Here is a 20,841-nt window from a genome sequence, read left to right on the forward strand (position 1 = left end):
AGAGGAAAACTGTGAGAACCACAATAGAGTTAAAGAAATCATTGCAAAATTTGTTATAAAGTCCTGGAAAAACTAATTTATATGTGCAATTATTGGCCCTCAGAACCAGTTATTTGATTTTCCATTATGGGAAAAATATGTGTAGTTATTGAACTTTTTGGTGGTCAAACAAATTTGGAACAAATTGAATTTGCCAACCGAGATATCACTGTATAAGTGATTCCATAACACTTCCATTTTAGCAAGGCTTTCCGCATAATTTGGCATTGCTACTGGGTCAAATGATACCTTACAAAATGTACAATTATGGTTGATACAAGACAGTAATTCTTTAATATGAGTATTTTACATATAAATACAGGAAACAATGTTTGATCTCATTCATTTGCAGATTTCTTTTCTCCATATTTACACATTTTCTCATTTTACTCTGTAGGCCTTTAAAAATAAGATAGGTCCAGAAGGGTTGTGCTTTATGAGATAATCCTGCATTCTGATTTTTAAACTACATTTCTAAAACCCAATGTTACTTTGTTAATTGCTTAGGAAATATTATAACCATGTATTTTCTTCAGAGGAAAAACTGTGCAGAAAGAGGGAAGAATGAGCTATGCAGATTTTGTTTGGTTTTTGATCTCTGAGGAAGACAAAAGGAACCCCACCAGGTAGGACTTGTACATTTTCTTTGTCAAGATGTTAAACACCTGACATGATACATACCTAGTAAAACCAGTTCAGTGGAGGGATACTAGGATAGGTTAGACCTAAGTATAGTTTCTGCCTTCTTAAAGCTAGCTGTCAGTGTAAGAAAGGAAATGGGCATGGAATCCAGTCATGGCATATCAGGAGAAGTGCTCTTCCCCACAGAAACCCAGGTGAAGTGGCACGTAAGCTGGCCTGAAGGAAAAGTGGGATTAATAAACATTTATTTAGAATATGGAAATAGATACAGTGCATTTCAGTTCTTTTATGATCTTAATGGTTCAGTAGTATATTGGAGAAGGAGAAAAAAGTAAATTGTGTGTGACTAGTGATCAAAATCATGTCTTTATTCTCCTAATTGAAATCATCTGTCCCTTTCTTCAGCACTTTCAAACATACCTTGGTTTTTAGTTGTGAATTTACATGTCTGTTTCTCTCAACTATTCTGTCTCTTATTTAAGCCAAATCTCTAAGTCTTTTACATCTTTTTATCCCTGGCTTGTATAACACAAAGTTCTGTATATAGAGTTTATGATGGGTACCAAAGGAAGGCAGGGCATGCAGTCCCTGAGGCTGCTGGCAAGTGTAACTGATTCAGCTGGTTCCATATTGTTATCTAAATGTTGCAAAAAGTCATCTAAATGTTGGATTATTGTTTATAAATCATTGGGGAAGAAAGAAAAATAGCTATGATTTCTTAGAGCAGCTTGTTACATTTTTAAGTGACTTTTCCATTTCAAAGTAGTAATTTATTATCCATTGTAGTTAATTTAGAAAATATGGATGAGCAGGGGAATGGGGAAAAAATAAGAAATGAGAAATTATATAAAGGTGCAAATTTCCAATGATGAATATCATTGTATTGTATACCTAAAATGTACCAATAAAATTAATTTTAAAAAGAAAATATGGATGAGAAGAAAATAATTTTAGTACTAGTAATTCTAACACCCAGAGAAGTTAAAAAACAAAAACACCTGTTTTGAGGGAGGGGCAGTACTAGCAATTGTGCTCAGAGCCATTGTACCACTAAGCTACATCCCAGCCCCTTTCCGTTTTTGAGACAAACTCTCACTAATTTGCACTGCTGGCCACAAACTTGCCATTGTCCAACCTCAGCCTTCTGAATAGCTGGGATTACAGGCATGCATCACTGCCCCCAGCTCGTATTAAATCTTAATTAACATACACTAAAATTTTCACAGAATGTTCTCCTAAATATCCTCTAATATTCAATATCTAATTGAATAGTTGGAACATCCACTATTTTTTCTACAGAATAAATTTCCAGAAAAGAGGAATTGATAGGTTAAAGGGGATAGATTTTTTTTTCTTGGTATCACTGAGAATTGAACCCAGGGCACACGAGACAAGCACTCTGTCATTGAACTACATCCCCAGATCTTTTTTTTTTTTTGGTACTGGGAATCTAACTCAGGACCTTGCACTTGTGAGGCAGGTGGCAGAACCACTGAGCTAAATCGCTGGCCATCCAGATCTTTTTTAAATTTTATTTTTGACGTAATCTTGCTAAGTTGCCCAGGCTCAGCTCAAAATTGTGATCCTCCTGCATTAGCCTCCCAAGTGGCTGGAATTATAGGCATTTTCACCAAACCTAGCAACATTATTGAATGTGGAAAACATTATGTGAAAGAAAAGATGCCAAATAGAAGCATCACATATTTAATGAGTTCATTTATAATTATGTGCTCCATAAGGACATTTCAGTCACCAACAGGCCATGTACATGACAGTGGCCCCATAAGATTATGTTACCTAGTGACATGATAACCTTCTTAGTTTAAGTATATACTACGATGTTCACACAACAGTGAAATTGCCTAGTAACACATTTTCCAGAATGGGCCCTTGTTAAGCAATGCATGACTATATATGTATTGTCCAAAATAGGCAGATTTACAGAAAGTAGAGTAGTCCATGTGGGTCCCATGGAGCAATGAGAAATGAGTGCTAATGAAGCATTTTTTGGAGATGATGAAATTAACTGTAGTGACAGTTACACAGTTATGTGAGTATGCTCAAAAACATTGTATGTTTTAAATGGAAGAATCATATGTGAAATATATTTCAAAAGAGTTGTTTTAAAAAACAAAAAATTGAAATAATGAAAAGTATGTTCTCTGATCAAAATGGAATTAATATAGAAATCAGTAAGAGAAAAGTAATTGGCAAATCTCCACATACTTGGAAACTAATAAAACACATACCTCTAAATAATCCAAGAAATCAAAAAAGATTATTCATGGGAATTAGATACTCAAAAGATAATAAAAGAATAATATAGATAACATACATACACACACACACACACACACACACACACACACATAAATATGTTGTCTTAACTGAAATAGAACAGTTTCCTCTAAGAATCACAATAAAACTTGCCCAAGAAGAAATAGCCTGAATATTCTTTTTTTTTTTTCTTAAATTCTTTTATTGGTACATTTTAGGTATACAACACAATTACATTTCTCATTGGGAACTTGTACCTTTATATGAGGCATCTTGGTTCTTATTTTTTCCCCATTCCTGGCCCTCCCTTCATGCCCTCCACTCTTCTCTATTTACAAAGACTTTATTTCCATTTTTTCAATTTCTCATCATTTTTCCTTTCCCTTCTTTCCTCTCCCCTGCCCCTACCCTTACCCCTACCTCTTTGGACCTTTTCTTCCTATTTTGCATTATTGATTATTCATTCTAATCATTGGTACATTTTAGGTATACAATATAATGACATTCATCATTGGAAATTTGCACCTTTACATAATCTCTCTTGGTTCTTATTTTTCACCCTTGCCCAGCCCTCCCTTCAACCCCTCCATTCCTCCCTATTTACAAAGACTTTGTTCCTATTTTTCCATTTTCTCATATTATTTCCATTCTTATATCAACTAAAAAAATTAAATTCATAATTTAAACCCTTCTGAAAAAGAAATATTGCAGCCCAGATGATTTCATTTTGTTCTTCCAATCATTTCAAGAAATACCAAATAAAACTTATATTTAAGAAAATTTAATAGGCAGCACTTTACAGAAATCAAGTTTCTGGCTTATGAAAGACATTTGAAAAAAGGAGTTTCATGAAAAAATATACTCACTAAATTGTGATAGGTGCTATGTAAAATACTGTATACAGTTAAGATCTTGTCTTCCCTGTGCCTGATCCTACCCAGCAGGAATAGATACAGAAATTGTTTTGGGGTAGGTTGTTTTTTGTGGACAGACTCTTAGCAAACCTTATTATTTCTGTTCTCCTTTCTGCCACATCCTATTTCTTGGTCTAAGTGTCATCTCCAGCAATTATTTCATTCACCTCTGTTATGCCAGAGGGCAAGCCAGTGCGTAGAAGGTAGTATTGCTAAAAGTTGTATACTTAATATACAAAAGAATAGCCATTTAGTTACTCCCTAAGCAATAATGGAGTTTCCTATACCTGTCTTCTTGAATAGCCTATAGAAGTGTACATCAAGGATTAAAAAAAGATATCACTAGCAGCAACACAAAGCCTGACTTTACAGCCTTACTGAGAAAGTGGAATGTGTTTTGTGGACAGTGCCTTCCCGGACAGCCCAGCAGAGCCCTGCTCCATGGCAGGCAGCCTTCAATGCGATGTTCCGCTGGAGCTTGAATCGCTTTTGTGCTGGAGAGGAGAAGCGAGTTGGTACATGCACAGTGTTTGTTGGCAATCATCCAATTTCAGAAACAGAAACTTATATTGCATAGAGATTTTGTGATAACAGAATAGTCTCATCTAAGTATACACTTTGGAATTTCCTCCCAAAGAATTTATTTGAACAGTTTAGAAGAATTGCAAATTTTTATTTTCTCATCATTTTCATTGTACAGGTCACAGTAGACACACCAGCTAGCCCAGTTACTAGTGGACTTCCACTTTTCTTTGTTATGACTGTTACAGCCAGTAAACAGGGGTATGAAGATTGGCTGAGACACAGACCTGACAATGAAGTCAACAAGAGCACTGTTTACATTATTGAAAATGCAAAACGAGTGAGAAAAGAAAGTGAAAAAATCAAGGTTGGTGATGTAGTAGAAGTACAGGCAGATGAAACCTTTCCCTGTGATCTTATTCTTCTATCATCCTGCACCACTGATGGAACCTGTTATGTCACTACAGACAGTCTAGATGGAGAATCCAATTGCAAGACACATTATGCAGTGCGGGACACTATTGCACTCTGTACAGCTGAATCCATTGATAGGCTCCAAGCTGCAATTGAATGTGAACAGCCTCAACCTGACCTCTACAAGTTTGTTGGGCAAATCAATATCTATAGTAATAGTCTTGAAGCTGTTGCCAGGTCTCTGGGACCTGAAAATCTCTTGCTGAAAGGAACTATGCTAAAAAATACCAAGAAGATATATGGAGTTGCTGTTTACACTGGGATGGAAACAAAAATGGCTTTGAACTACCAAGGAAAATCTCAGAAACATTCTGCTGTCGAAAAATCCATTAATGCCTTCTTGATTGTATATTTTATTTATCTTACTGACCAAAGCAGCAGTATGCACTACTCTAAAGTATATTTGGCAGAGTACTCCACACAATGACGAACCTTGGTATAACCAAAAGACCCAGAAAGAATGGGAGACTTTGAAGGTTTTGAAAATGTTCACCGACTTCCTATCATTTATGGTTCTATTCAACTTTGTCATTCCTGTCTCCATGTATTTCACAGTGGAAATGCAAAAATTCTTAGGCTCCTTCTTCATCTCTTGGGATAAGGACTTTTATGATGAAGAACTTAATGAAGGTGCCTTGGTTAATACATTAGACCTTAATTAAGAACTTGGACAGGTGGATTATGTATTTACAGATAAGACTGGAACACTCACTGAAAATAGTATGGAATTCATTGAATACTGCATAGATGGGCACAAATATAAAGGTGAAACTCAGGAAGTTGATGGATTATCACAGACCGATGGACCTTTAACATATTTTGACAAAGCAGATAAGAATCGAGAGGAGCTCTTTCTGCGTGTCTTGTGTTTATGTCATACTGTGGAAAATAAAACAAATGATGCTGTTGATGGAGCTACAGAGTCAGCTGAACTAACCTATGTCTCCTTCTCACCACATGAAATAGCTTTGGTAAAAGGAGCAAAGAAGTATGGGTTCACATTTTTAGGAAATCAGAATGGACTTATGAGAGTAGAGGACCAAAGAAAAGAAGTTGAAGAGTACGAACTTCTTCACACTTTAAACTTTGATGCTGTTTGCCGACAAATTAGTGTAATTGTGAAGACTCAAGGAGACATACTTCTCTTTTGTAAAGGAGCAGATTCAGCATTTTTTCCCAGGGTACAAAACCATGAAATTAAGTTAACAAAGGCCCATGTGTGGAACGTAATGCAATGGATGGGTATCAGACATTGTGTGTAGCCTTCAAAGAAATTGTTCCAGATGATTATGAAAGAATTAACAGACAGCTCATAGAGGCAAAAACGGCCTTACAAGACAGAGAAGAAAAAATGGAAAAAATGATGATATTGAGACCAACATGAATTTAATTGGAGCCACTGCAGTGGAAGACAAGCTACAAGATCAAGCTGCAGAGACCACTGAAGCTCTGCATACAGCCAGCCTAAAAGTCTGGGTGCTTACTGGGGACAAGATGAAGACAGTAAAATCTACTTGCTATGCCTTCTGCCTTTTCCAAACCAGCACTGAACTCTTGGAACTCACCACAAAAACTACTGAAGAAAGAAAGGAAGATTGAATGGAAAGAAGATCGATTACATGAATTGTTGATAGAATATCGTTAAGAAGTTGCTTCATGAATTTCCTAAAAGTGCTAGAAGCCTTAAAAAAGCATGGACAGAACATTGGGAATATGGATTAATCATTGATGTTTCTACACTGTCACTCATACTAAATTCTAGTGAAGACTCCAGTTCAAACAATTACAAAAACATTTTCCTACAGATCTGTATGAAATGTACCGCAGTGCTCTGCTGTCAGATGGCACCACTACAGAAAGCCCAGATTGTCAGAATGGTGAAGAATTTAAAAGGCAGGTGATGTCGATAGGTGATGGTGCCAATGATGTTAGTATGATCTTGGAATCCCATGTGGGAATAGGTATTAAAGGCAAAGAAGGTCACCAAGCGGCCAGAAATAATGATTATTCTGTTCCAAAGTTTAAACATTTAAAGAAACTACTGTTGGCTCATGGACATCTATACTATGTGAGAATAGCACATCTTGTACAGTATTTCTTCTATAAAAACCTTTGTTTCATTTTGCCACAGTTTTTGTATCAGTTCTTTGGATTCTCACAACAGTCACTGTATGATGCTGCTTATCTTACAATGTATAATATCTGCTTCATATCCCTGCCCATCTTGGCCTACAGTCTACTGGAATACCACATTCACATTGACACACTGACCTCAGACCCTCGATTGTATATGAAAATTTCTGGCAATGCCATGCTACAGTTGGGCCCCTTCTTATATTGGACATTTCTGTCTGCCTTTGAAGGGACAGTGTTCTTCTTTGAGACTTATTTTCTTTTTCAGACTGCATCTCTAGAAGAAAATGGAAAGTTTCCATAGGGAAACTTGACTTTCGGAACCATTGTTTTCATGGTCTTAGTATTCACTGTAACTCTGAAGCCCACCTTGGATACTCAGTTCTGGACATGGATAAATCACTTTGTGATTTGGGGTTCTAAGCCTTGTATATGTTTTTCTCATTCTTCTGGGAAGGAATTATTTGGCCTTTTCTTAAACAACAGAGAATGTATTTCATATTTGCTCAGATGCTGTCTTCTATATCCACATGATTGGCCATAATTCTTCTAATATTTATTAGGCTTTTCCCTGAAATTCTCCTGATAGTATTAAAGAATGCAAGAAGTGCCAGCAATCTGAATCTTGAACTGCCTATGTTATTGTCCTGCAAGCATATTGACAGTGCTTACAGCTTAAACAGCATGAAGAAACAACTACAAAAACTTATCATCACTCTCTTATGTCTAGGGTTCACAGTAAATGCCAATTGAAATACTAAAAAGACATCACTGGTCCACAATTTAATTTTATCTAGCCCAAGGACAAGAGGAAGAGGTAATCTTGTTTGTGTCTACAATTGTACAAATACAATTTACCACTGATAAAACTATCCTTTGAAAATTGATGATAAATACAGCAAAAATTAAACATTGATTCTCTCTGGATAATCATTCCTTCTACCATACACTGTTTTCTAATTTTCCTCTACTGAATACTCACTACTTTTAGACTCTGAGAAGATAAGTTATCTTTGCCAAGGAAAAAAACAGAAAACTTGCATTGGAAGAAACTTTAGAGAGTATCCATCACATACAATAAGAAAATTCCATCCAGGTGTAGTGGTGCACACTTGTAATCCCAGCTTTGAGGAGGCTGAGGCAGGAGGATCACCATGAGTTCAAGGCCTGCCTGGGATACATAGTGATTTTAAGCCCAGCCTAAATACCAAAACCCTATCTCAAACCACCCCCCAAAAAATACATCTAAATATGTCCTACAGGTGTTTAATTCTCCAAACAGCCCATGCTTCTAAATTGTCAGGGACTAGTAGCTACCCACTGAAGGAGCCTGTTTCATTTTCCTAGATCTACACCTAGAAACACCTCTCTTTTATACACTGATCTTTATGTTCTCTCAGTCTCACAAAATTGTATGTGATTCATCTACCACATTCTTCATATATTTAAAGGCTGTTATCATGTGCCTTTGGCAAACATTAGGGCAGTGTGTCTGTCTCTTTGAATTCTAACTTTCTTTCTCCCTTATGGGCTATTCGAAGAACTGAAGTGTATGCTTTAGTTTGACTTATTGATAGACTTGCTTATCTTCATTCTTAATTGAAAATACAAGTAGCTAAAGTACTTCAGTTTCTATTTCTTACTAAAATGAGTTGCCTTACACTTCAGTTCTGTTAGGTCCTTGCAAAATCAAGATTTGCTTTGTTTCTTTTGGTTTTGTTAAGGAATTTGAAGATGCCAGGAGACTCACTAGATACTAACACATTTATTTAATCAGCTTATAAGATCTGTCTTTTCAAATTTTTTCACATAGTCAGGACTTGTTTCAAAATGAGGCAACATTCTGCCGCCCCCACCTTTTTTTCCAGTACCAGGGATCGAACTCGGGACCTTGCGCTTACGAGGCAGGTGGCAGAACCACTGAGCTAAATCCCCAGCCCCATTCTGCCCCTTTTATAACTCTGGGAATAGATATAATATGACTGGAACTCACTGTGACCCAACTATTACCTCATATTGATTAAATCCAATAAATGTTGTTTCTGTTCTTTAATGATAACCCTAAACATCAACTTGGTACAGTGTATACAACATATTCCTCAAAGGAATTTTTCCAGTTATTACATGTTATAAGTTATAATAATGTAAAATTTATCTTTCTCAGAAAAAGTACACAAAGATCTTAGTGTGACTTACTTGCAGACAATTAACAGTCATATGATTTAGTTCTCTTCTTTCCCCAAAAAGATTTTTCAAAACTATAAAATGTATGCTAGTTCTTACTATGGTTTCAGACCTTTTATGGTTCTAAATATGGTTTTAGACCTACAAATGTGAAATGAGCCAAGGATATCCTTGATCCTTCTCTTGAACTGCACTGTACCATGAAATAGTGACTTTTTAAAAAAAAAAAAAAGTATTCCCTGTTACCAGTTAGTACTCTTGGTTTCATATTCTGTGGTTGATTATATAACTATAGATGATGCTCTAACAGTACTATAATGACAGAGTAGCTATAAAAAGGAGTGATTATATTTCCGAGTGAAGATAACAATTTAACCATACATAGTACTTTTCTTCCTTTGAAACCCCACTAAAATGCCAGTAAAATTGTTACTATAGAATAAACCCATAGTAGTGAAGTAGGTGAAGAGATAAGGTTTGGAACCTGGAAAGCAGATAAATTTAGCAGAACGCCTGAATTCTAAGCCAGCCAGACAGAAAAATCACAAGTAACCAGATATACTCAACAAAACCTCTAAACATTCAGGACTTGGGGAACCTCATGAACCTTAGAAATGGGGAAAGGGTAAAGATAGTGCCAAAAAAAAGAGTTTATAGAAATTTTGTTTGAAGAAACAATTGATCTCCAGATCATGTCCTCTCCCTGACGTAAAAGTGGTGCTTTATTCCCTGGAGAGTACAGAGTAGAGTGCCTCTAGACTGGGGAGCACTGGTATAGCTGAAGATGTGGATACTATAGCAATCCCTTGTATGTTGAATCTAAACTTGAGGGTGGGAAATTTATAAAGAAAAGAGGTTAATTTAGCTCACAGTTTTGGAGGTTGAAGGCATGATGCTACTGTAGCTCACCTCTGGTGAAGACCTCATGATAAATGGATCACAGCAGTAGGCTCCCATTCCAAATGAGAAGATCTGCCAAACACCAGGACTCAAGGAAGTTGTGACAGGAAGATCACAATTTTGAGTCCAGCCTGAGAAATTTAGTGACTTCACAAGACCCTGTCTAAAATAAAAAACAAACTGGCGATGTAGCTCAGTGCGAAGGCCCTAGGTCCAATCCCCAGTACTGCAAGAGGGGGGTGGGGAGCAACAACATGGTTAGACACAAAGACAGAGCAGGCAGGGAGGGTTGTTCTGTAACAACCAAATTCCCATGAGAAATACCTTATTCTTTCTGAGAACAGAGCCCCCAGTGACATAGCAACCTCCCACTAAGCCTTACCTCTTAACATCACCACATTGGGGACCATGCCTTTAACACATAAAACTTGGTGGGAGTCAGGGACATGGACAACACACTCAAACCATAACAGATGCCATGTTAAAAATAGGTTAGATTAGTACATATGAAATGCTGAGATGTCTAGTCTTCATTCCTCACTGAAGTTACAGAATCCTGCTCTGTCCTGAACCTCTCAGCAAGGACTATAAAAAGATAAAAGAGAAATCCAACTAGCTCAAGAATGAAGACCTGAAAGTTTGACATTGAGTCATTCCCAAGGAAGGAACCCAGCTAGGTCATTTCACAATAAATCCCAAAGTCACCAAACTCATGATCAAAACTTCAAAGCAGCTTTTTTAGTACCAACTCTTAAATATTAGCAGAGAACAAAGGCTCACTAAATACCTGAGTAGAGCCTCATATAGAAAAAAGATCAAAAGGGGGCGGGGGCAACAAAGATAACTAAGATGGAACAGATTTTCAGAGAAAACTTTAGCAACAATAAACATGCTGTTAATTACCTCTGAGCCCTAACAGGAAACTACATGCATAGAACATGAACAGAAAGGTGTTTTTTAATAAAAGAAACATTCAGGGAACCAATAAAAGAACTCTGCAAAATCAAAACTATAATAGAAGAAAGGAAGACTGTGTTTCAGTGCCTTTAAATATATGAAGGAAAAGCACCACCCACCTTTCAGGCACTTTTAAGTATCCAGGACCCGAACCAAGTACAGCATCACACACCTATAGTCTCAGCTTTTGGGAGGCTGGGGCAGGAAGATCACTTGAGCCAGCTAAGCAACATAATGAGACCCTGTGTCAAAAAACCCAGATCAAAAAATTTACCCACCACGCTCCCCTTTTCAGGAAGCAGAATGTGTAGAGTATGCCACATCAACAAAGAATATGGAAAATGTGATTTACAAGAAATAGGAGAAAGATGAAAGGGATCCCTAGGATGGAATTGTTTACCAGACATACAGAGCCTGAGCAGATCATAGTAGAGCAGGTCAGAGGAAACCAAGGAGGAGTTCATCAGGAAAATGCAGTCACTAGAATACCTGATGGAACTGTGTGGACTTAACCAACTGCAGATATTTGGTGGTTGAATTAATAGTGAGTACAAGAGGTATATGAAAAACTAAGCAAAGAAGAGTTAAAAGAAAAAATGTAAAGTCATAAAATTTAAACATTGAGCAGTTTGTATTAAGATGGGAAGAGCATCCATAAAGTGGATGGAATAGTAAAAGACTTAAAACCTATTCTTTCATAGGGTGAAATCAGTACAGAGTTCTTAGAAATTAAAAAAAAAAGAATAAATAAGGGGTGTTACCTGAAAATATTTAGAGAAAAAGCAGAATAATCAGATGTTGAAAGTGGTTGGTTCTAGGATGGGAAAATAAAGGAAGAAGAGTGAAACTGTGTCTAAGCCCAAAGTATACATATATGTAAATTAATTTTAAAAGAAAAATGGGCAGTGACAGATCTGGATGAATAAAGGATCTTTACCAGCACCCTTATCTTCTAGCATTGAGTACTGGTTCCGCTGCATGGATGTGGATGGAGATGGAGTGCTCTCCATGTATGAGCTGGAATACTTCTATGAGGAGCAATGTGAACGGATGGAAGCCATGGGCATTGAGCCCTTGCCGTTTCATGATCTGCTTTGCCAGATGCTTGACCTGGTGAAGCCAGCCTGTGATGGTGAGAACAAGTGAACAGCAATTTGCAGTTTTCACCTTTGAAATAGAGTAGGGCACATAATCCTAGATTGCCCAGTATTATTTAATTTCTGGAGTTTTCCTTATTGGCTTTCCAAGTACAGAAGTGTTTCTTCTCTACTATTGGTTTAAAACCAGCAGTGGTGGAAAATCTACTGTTGAAGGAACTGGGTTTTTCCTTAGAGACAGAAAACAGATTACTGAGTGCCAGGAGCTGTTGAGGGGAGGTGGGGTGAACTGGTTGGTGGATATAGAGCTTCCTTTGGGGGTAATAATGTTTGGAATTAGATCATAGTAATGTTTGTATGACATCAACAAGCATACTAAAAAACCACTGAATTGTAGCTTGAAATGGTGAATTTTATATTATGTGAATTTTATCTTGATTTTTACTGTGGGTCCCTTATTAATAAAGATACTCATGTATTTTTAGACACCAGTGAAAGTATTTTTCTCTTGCCAAAACAGCTCTAAATAAAATTTATCAGGTGTATTTATTTTTATATAGGCAAAATAACTCTACGAGATCTGAAGAGGTGCCGAATGGCTCACATCTTCTATGACACTTTCTTTAATCTGGAAAAATACTTGGACCATGAACAGAGAGATCCCTTTGCAGTCCAGAAGGTACCAGAATAAGTTTAACTTTAAGAACTGTAACATTGGGCTGGGTGACACATATTAAAATGCTCTCTGGGAATCTTGGTATGTAAAGAGATAACATTTAAAATACTTCATCACATACTGAAAAGAGGATAAAGTAGGAAAGCCCTAGGTTTGATTCAGAGAGAAAGAGACCAACAGACTATGAATGAAATGCGAGTAACAGATTGAGAGCTTGTCTGTCCCCACAGCTAATCTTCAAATAATCTGTATAATCCTGAGAACTTTGTGTTGAGTGAACTATGTAGACTGTGTCCTTACATACACATCAGAAACTGATTTCAAAAAGTTTGTCTTTCACTATGCGTGGTGGCCCACACCTGTTATCCCCAGCACTTGGGAGGCTGAGGCAGGAGGATCCCATGAGTTTAAGGCCAACCTGTGCTATACATCATCTCAAAAATTTATCTTTTTAAAAATATATCAGTAGGCACATCTGTATTAGAAACCATATTGGTCTTGACTCAATTGTACCATGCATTTTCAGGATTCTGTAGTAAATAGCTTTCTGTAATAAAAACCAAAAGCTCTTTTGTGATAGAGACCTTCGGTAATAGAACACTTTTTCAGAAGTTAATGATTGCCATGCAGGGGTCTTGGTTTTACATATTGTTCTACTTCTGAATAGAGATAAGTGCCCTTCCCCATGCAAAAAATACCTGTTGACCCTCAGTAAACCCTGGAAATATAATCCATGTCCAGCTGTGTATGGTGGTGCACTGGAGGCTGAGGCAGAAGGATCACCATGAGTTCAAGGCCAGCCTGAATTACATAGAAAGACCTTGTCTCAAAAAAACAAAAATGGGGCTGGATGGGCCGGGGATTTAGCTCAGTGGTTCTGCTGCCTGCTTTGCAAGCAGAAGGTCCCAAGTTTGATCCCTGGTACCAAAAAAATTTTTTAAAAATGGGGCCAGAGATGTAGCACAGCGGCACCACACCTGCCTATAAGTGCAAGGTCTTGAGTTTAATCTGTGGTACCGAGGAAAAAAAATTTTTTTTAATCCATGTCCAAACCAAAAACAGTATTTCTGCTTGCTCCTTCCATTCTTGTTTAAAAAGTAAAAATTATGTTGTTAGGATAGAACTGTTTTGCTTGAGTGACAGTACAACTTCAAGAAGCTTTTGCAGTTTTGTCTTTTTCCTCCATGTGTTGCATCATAGTTTGACCTAAATAACAGTAAGAATATGAAGATAACTTCGTAAGAACAAGTGCTCTGCAGCTGACCTCAGAGAATTTCAAGGTGCCTTATTGCCAGCTAAAGTCAACATTATATTTCATTGAAAAAATTTTTGATTTTTTTATATAGTTTCTCCATGTAGTTCAGACTGGCCTTGAACTAAATATGTAGCCCAGACTGCTCTCAAACTCATAATGATCTTCCTTCCTCAGCCTCCTGAGTGCTGGGATTACAGGCATGCACCCACCTAAATTTCCTTGAATGCAACAAGCTCCATTATTTTATATATCTCTAAAGCCAAAAAGAAGATAGAAGGGCCAGGGATTTAGCTCAGTGGTGCTGGCTCCTGCCTCAAGAGCTAGGTCCTGAGTTTGATCCCCGGTCCAAAAAAAAAAAGATGGATAGATAGATATGCATCCCTGCCAATTGTAAGTCTGAAATACATGGCAATTTCAGGCATATTTAAAGGGGAGGTGGAGAGGGTCTTAAAATTGATTAAATATAGTAAGAAACCATTGTGTGGCCAATGATTTGGTACTTCTGTTCTTCTAGGCATAACTGGTCCTAAGCCCTAGGGGAATACTTACTCATTCTCAACTTGGAAAGACATTTTGCCTAGAACATTTAATCCAAGACACTGCCCATATGTTGAAAGGAATGAAATATATAGCCTTTATACCCTTCATTTATTTATTTATTTATTTTGGTACCGGGGATATTTTTGTGTTATATTTTGTTTTAACTTTTACTTTATATGAGGTAGCAATTATCTATATTTGCTCAGATATGCAAAAAATATTTATTAGTCAGAAAGTGCTCAATAAATTCTCAGCACTATGTTGAAGAGATACTGAGTATATGGAAATGACAAAGACAGAAGAGCTAAAGGTAACAACCAAAGCATATAGAGAGAAAGAAGTGATTTGAGGAGAGAAAGAAGTGATTTGAGGAGAAAAAGGCTGTTTCCAGGAAGATATGACAGGTGATATGGTATCTGAGGTGGCTTTTAAAGAAAAGGTTCAAATTTGCTAGAGAAAAAGATGGGACATTTTGAGTGGGCATTTACAGACCACAGTCACTCCAGATAGAGGCTTTACAAAGTGCTGGGGAGAAGGAACTGGGATAGTCTCTGGTTACAAGGCTAAAGAATCTAGATATAGGCTGGGCATGGTGGTGCACACCCATAATCCCAGCTGTCTAGGAGGAAGATTACAAATTCAAGACAAACAAGGCAATTCAGCAAGTTAGTGAGACCCTTTCCCGGAATTTAAAAGGGAGCTGGTGATGTAGCTCAGTGAGAAGACCATAAATAAATTGAATCCTCAGGTCCAAAAGAAAAAAAAAACCCTCTAGACATAAAGCCAAGTGCAGTGGTGCACAATCCCAGCATTTTAGGAAGCTGAGGCAGGAGGATCACAAGTTGAAGTCTGGCCTGGACAACTTAGCAAGCCCTTGTCTCACAATTTAAAAATAAAAATTAAAAAGGGGGCTAGGACTATAGCTCATTGGTAAAGAACCTCGGGATTTGATCCCCAATACAAAAAAAAGACTCCGGACATACAAAAAAATCTAGCTACAAAACACTTTTAAGCTTATATGAACTGTAGGAAGTCACCCATAGGAGTGTACCTTAGCAGCTCTTTTAATATGTTGAAACACTTTTCAGTAGGTTTTATCAGGAATGTATGTTTGTGATGACCTACTCCAGTTTTTTGTCTTTGCTGATTTGTTTCCTGTGGCTTTCCTCTTTCTAATCAGGATGTTGAGAACGATGGGCCTGAGCCTTCAGACTGGGACAGGTTTGCTTCGGAGGAGTACGAGACTCTTGTTGCAGAGGAATCTGCCCAAGCACAGCTCCAGGAAGGGTGAGTGAATGTCCTATGTCTTGTAGAACTTTTTAACAGGTGTGCCCATGTCAGGAGTATGAAAACCAGCTTTAAAAAAATGCCTTTCTATGTTTTCCACTTTTGAATAGCATAAAAATGACTGATTTAACTGTTCATTAAATGAGTGTTTCTAGCGGTTTTCTCCCACCTTCTTCACAGATTTCCTGACAGTCTTCTCATGTCCCATTTTCTTTAATAAGTCACGTCTTTATGGAAACCAAAATCAGGGGCAGTCATACTGCTACTTTAGTGATATCAGTAAACCCTCTAGATGAAGGAACTGAAGCACCTCTCAGTAATAAAGTGATCATGTTTAAAATAAATTTTTATCATGTAAGGTTTTGTGTATGCAATCCTGAATAAGAAGTAACTGTGTAATTTATACTAGTAGGAAAAAACTCCATAAACAGATCATGTTAAGAAATTAAAATATGCAAGAATTTCACTAGTTGGCACTTTTCTGCAGTTTTAATATTTGCTGGCTTTTTCCATCATTTTCTAGTGATTCCTTTAGTGATTCCACTAATTCTTCCTTAGTCCTTGTTTCTCTAAGATTCTCAGTTAACCCTGTACCATGGATGTAATACATTGATGTAACCCAGAAAAATAAAAGAGTAAATAATAGAAAGTGTACTACTACTTAGTTTTCCCCAGGAGCAGCCTATATTATTTTCTTGTGTGCCTTTCCAAAGACTCCCTCTCTCTGTGTATGCAAATGCATATACATTTATTTTTTTTCACTCAAATGGAGCACACAGTATTTCATCGTTTGGTACCTTGCTTTTTCTGCTTAATAATATACTTGCGATTATCCCATAGATGTATCTAATGATTCATTTTTTATAGCTGTGTAATATTCTACTATATAGTCATACTGTTATTTTACAGCCCCCTGTTGACATTATATTTCCAACATTTCATATATATTAGAAATTATACTGTTACAACAAATCATCCTGTATACATGTCATTATATACATATGTAGGACAAATCCCTGGAACTGTAGCAAACAGGTAAGCAACCTCAAACTAGGTATCTATAAAGAGTTTGCAAAGACTTGAAGAAAGTTTCAGAGAAACAAAACAATGACACAGGGCCGGGGATTTAGCTCAGTGGTTTCGCCGCCTGCTGCGCAAGCGCAAGGACCCAAGTTCGATCCCCAGTTCCAAAAAAAAACAATGACACAGACACCCAAAACAACAACAGTGGGGTGTTATTTCCATGCCTAGGCCTAGTAGGACAAGAAGATGAAACCATCAGCAGAACCCAAAGACAGTAGCTGTGTAGAAAGGGGTACCTGGTAGAACCTGTGATGTTCACTGACAATGTAATTTTGCTAATCTGGAGCAACCCACCCGAGGGAGTTGCTAGTGAAAATGCCACACTTCATTCTCTTCATATCTTTTAGTAGCCATCTGATGGCTCCTGTTGGCCTCCATCCAGAAACTAGAAATCAAGGAAAACCCCTGATGTATCCATTCAGATCATCTCCCAAGGGCACAGGACAAAAAGGGGAAGAGTAGATCTAGAGGGATAAATAGAAGATATCAAGCCTAATGGGTAATGTGCAGTAGTCTTGCACAAAGATTGTACACGTCTGAATTTTTTTTTTTTGAGATAGGGTCTTACTATTTATTCTAGGCTGCCTTTGAACTCACCTTGTACCCTAGGCTGGCCCCAAACTCAGGAGCTCCTCCTTCCTCAGCCTCCCAAGTACTTAGAATCACAGGTGTGGGCCACCATGCCTAGCTTCAATGCCTTTTTGAGGACACTATACTAGCACTTTTTGTAATCTGAAGAGTAACTTAATTTAGCCACAAAACTGGAGTTTCATCTTTATAAAAACCCTTAAATCATTCATCAGGTATTAAATATCTTAAGTGTGACCTTATCACAAGAGAAGACAGGAAAGTGGATTCATAGCATGATTTAAGATTTTTTGTTAAGACATGAAAGACTTTTTGAAAGTTAGTTTATTAATTTTATAAAACATTGCCAGAACATGTATAGACATTTATAATAGCAAAAAATTGGAGAGAATCCAAGTATCAGTTGAAAGAATAAAACTACTACAGAGCTACCTGGGAACCTGAAACAGGAAGATTTCAAGTTCAAGCCTACCCTGGGCAACTCAGTAAGACCCTATCTCATAATAAAATTTTAAAAAGGGATGGGATATAGCTCAGTGGTAGAGCACCTCTGCATTTGATTCCCAGTATTGCAAAAGAATTTTTGTTTGTGTGTGTGTATGTGTGTGTGTGTTTGTAGAGAGAGAGAGAGAGAGGTCATGAAAGTATTAAAATCATTTTAATATTTAAATCATTTTAGATGCATATTTCTTCCATTCACCCTCCCAAAAAAATAGGGGCAAAGAAAATGGCTTTGAAACATCAACTAAAAGCCGGTTGTGGTGGAACATGCCTGTTATCCCAGCATTCAAGAGGAGGATCATGAGCTTGAGGTTATGGGCAGTGTGGAGAGACTGAGGCCATCCTGAACTAGATAGTGAAACTGTCTTAAAATGGCAAAGGGAGGGGACAAACAGATGGCCAGACCGATTGAAGGAAGTAAAAAGGGAAGAAAAGAGATCAAGTATAATATAATCAGAGAAAAAGAAGTAGACAAAATTAGTATATGTGAGGAAAATATAAGAGATCTAACGTGTATGTGTTAGTCATTGAGCAAATGGAATATATAGAGATATAGATATTATACTCAAAGATAGTAGAAAAGCTTCTTTTGAAATAAAAGAAGACCTAAATATCAAAGGTTAGAAGTCACATATATCCAGAAAATACTGATAATAATTGACCCCAGGTATGTATTGTGCATTTCCTGGAATTCAAAGGTGAATAAAGGTTTATTTTGATTTTATTATGTCCCAGTTTTTATATTTTTTTGTTTATTGGTTTTTTTGGGTTTTTTTGGTACCGGGGTTTGAACTCGGGACCTTGTACTTTCGAAACAGGCGGCGGAACCACTGAGCTAAATCCCTGGCCCTGTGTCCCAGTTTTTAAAAACTAAGTCACAAGACAGAAAAATAAATCAGCCTTGCCTCAGATACCTCTATATAAAATTAAATACTGAAAGACCATGAAATAATGATTACAATTTTCTCAAAGAAATTCTTTTTTAATTTTTTTATTATTTTATTTTATTAGTATGGCACGTGTGTAGTGCATGTTTACATTCCTTCTGGAAAGTTGGTACATGTATATAACACATGTTAATTCCTTTTTTTCATCCTCTTTCCATTTTCCCCTCCCCATTGCCCCAACCCTTGATCCCTGTTTTGGTTTTTTTTTGGGGGGGGGGTATGTTTACAGTATATGATGTTGCCGGGGATTTAGCTCAGTGGTTTCGCTGCCTGCTGTACAGTACATGATGTTTACATTCCTTGTGTGCAGTTGGTACATGTATTTAACACATCTCAATTCCTTTTTTTCATCCCTTACCCCTTCCCTCCTTCCATCCCTTGATTCTCTTCCCTGCTGAGAACAATACTTCCTATTGTTCCCTACTTCCTATATCTATGTTTCATTTTGCTATTTTTGCTCTGGGTTTCCATATAAAAGAAACAATGTAATATTTAAGCTTGTGTGTCTGATTTATTTCACTTAACATTATGGTCTCAAGGTTCATCCATTTTCCTACAAATGATTCAAGTCTATCCTTTATGGCAGAGTAATACTCCATCTTATGTAAACACCACATTTTCTTTATCCATTCATCTGTTGATGGATATATGGGCTGCATCCAAGATGTAGCTATTATGAATTGTGCTGCTATAAACATGGATATACATATATCTCTAAAATATGATGTCTTTTAACTCTTTTAGAAGATACCTGGAAGAAGAATAACTGGGTCAAATGGAATTTCTGGTTTTAGTTTTTTTTGAGGATTCTCCATACTGATTTCCACAGTGGTTGTACTAGTTTACATTCCCACCAACAATGTAGGTGGGTTCCTTTTTCCCACAGCCTCTCCACCATTTGTTATTATTTGATTTCTTGATGATAGCCATTCTTTGTGGGGTAAGATGGGATCTCAGTGTTGTTTTAATTTGCATTTCTCTAATGGCCAGCAGTGTTGAGCATTTCTTCATGTATTTATTGGCCATTTGTACTTCCTGTGTGAAATGTCTGTTCATTTCACTTCCCCTTTTTTTGTTGTTTTTCTGTACTGGGGATCAAACTTGGGACCTTGCACTTGCAAGGCAGGCGCCGGAACCACTGAGCTAAATCCCCGGCCCCACTTGCATCTTTTGATTGGGTCTTTTATTTTGAGGGGCCCTAATATTTCTGAGTTTTTTATATATTCTAGATATAAGTCCTCTGTCTGAGGAATTACTAGCAAAAAAAATTTTTTGCACATTTTGTACATTGTTGTTTCCTGTCCGTTGTTTCTTTTGCTGAGGAAAAGCTTTTTAGTTTGATATGATCCTATTTGTTGATTCTTGGTACTATTTCCTGTGCAACTGGGTTCTCTTCCGAAAATCCTTGCCTTGACTACACCTATGACTTCAAGAGTTTTACCTATCTTGTCTTCCAGCAGATTGTTTCTGGTTTAACATACATCTTTTTTATCAATTTTGATTTTAATTTAGTACATGGTGAGAAATACAGGCCTAGATTCATCCCTCTGCATGTGGATGGCTAGTTTTCCCAACACCATTTATTAAAGAGACTATCTTTCCTCCACTGTGTGTTTTTGGCTGTTCTGTCAAAGATTAAATAGTTCAGTGTACTTAGGGTTGTTTCCTCATCCTTGATTCTATTCCTTGATTCATCCTCTTGACTATCTTTGTGCCAGTACCATGCTGTATTTATCACAGTAGCTTTAATATAACTTCAAGTGTGGGATTGTGATGCCTCCTGCTTGCTCTTTTATACCCAAGATTGCTTTTGTTATTCTGGGTC

At 37.1% G+C, this 20,841-nt stretch overlaps 1 protein-coding gene and 1 pseudogene across 10 annotated transcripts in view; both read left to right on the plus strand.

Annotated features, from left to right (window-relative positions):
• Positions 1–20,841, plus strand: part of Ppp2r3a (protein phosphatase 2 regulatory subunit B''alpha) — a 184,016-nt gene that overhangs the window by 130,888 nt on the left and 32,287 nt on the right. For all 9 annotated transcript variants that reach the window (XM_021246462.2, XM_087186182.1, XM_087186184.1 and 6 more), the window contains 4 exons: positions 576–665; positions 11,999–12,174; positions 12,700–12,818; positions 15,791–15,897. In XM_021246462.2, the coding sequence (XP_021102121.1) occupies positions 576–665; positions 11,999–12,174; positions 12,700–12,818; positions 15,791–15,897 (492 nt within the window). The remainder of the gene's footprint in view (positions 1–575; positions 666–11,998; positions 12,175–12,699; positions 12,819–15,790; positions 15,898–20,841) is intronic.
• Positions 672–11,986, plus strand: LOC101696895 (phospholipid-transporting ATPase IG pseudogene; annotated as a pseudogene). Its single transcript, XR_015440818.1, has one exon. The product of XR_015440818.1 is annotated as a phospholipid-transporting ATPase IG pseudogene (transcript).

Source organism: Heterocephalus glaber, unplaced genomic scaffold (assembly GCF_053883595.1).
Source record: "Heterocephalus glaber isolate CG9 unplaced genomic scaffold, H.glaber_assembly_v1.0 deba00001504, whole genome shotgun sequence".
Lineage (NCBI taxonomy): Eukaryota > Metazoa > Chordata > Mammalia > Rodentia > Bathyergidae > Heterocephalus > Heterocephalus glaber.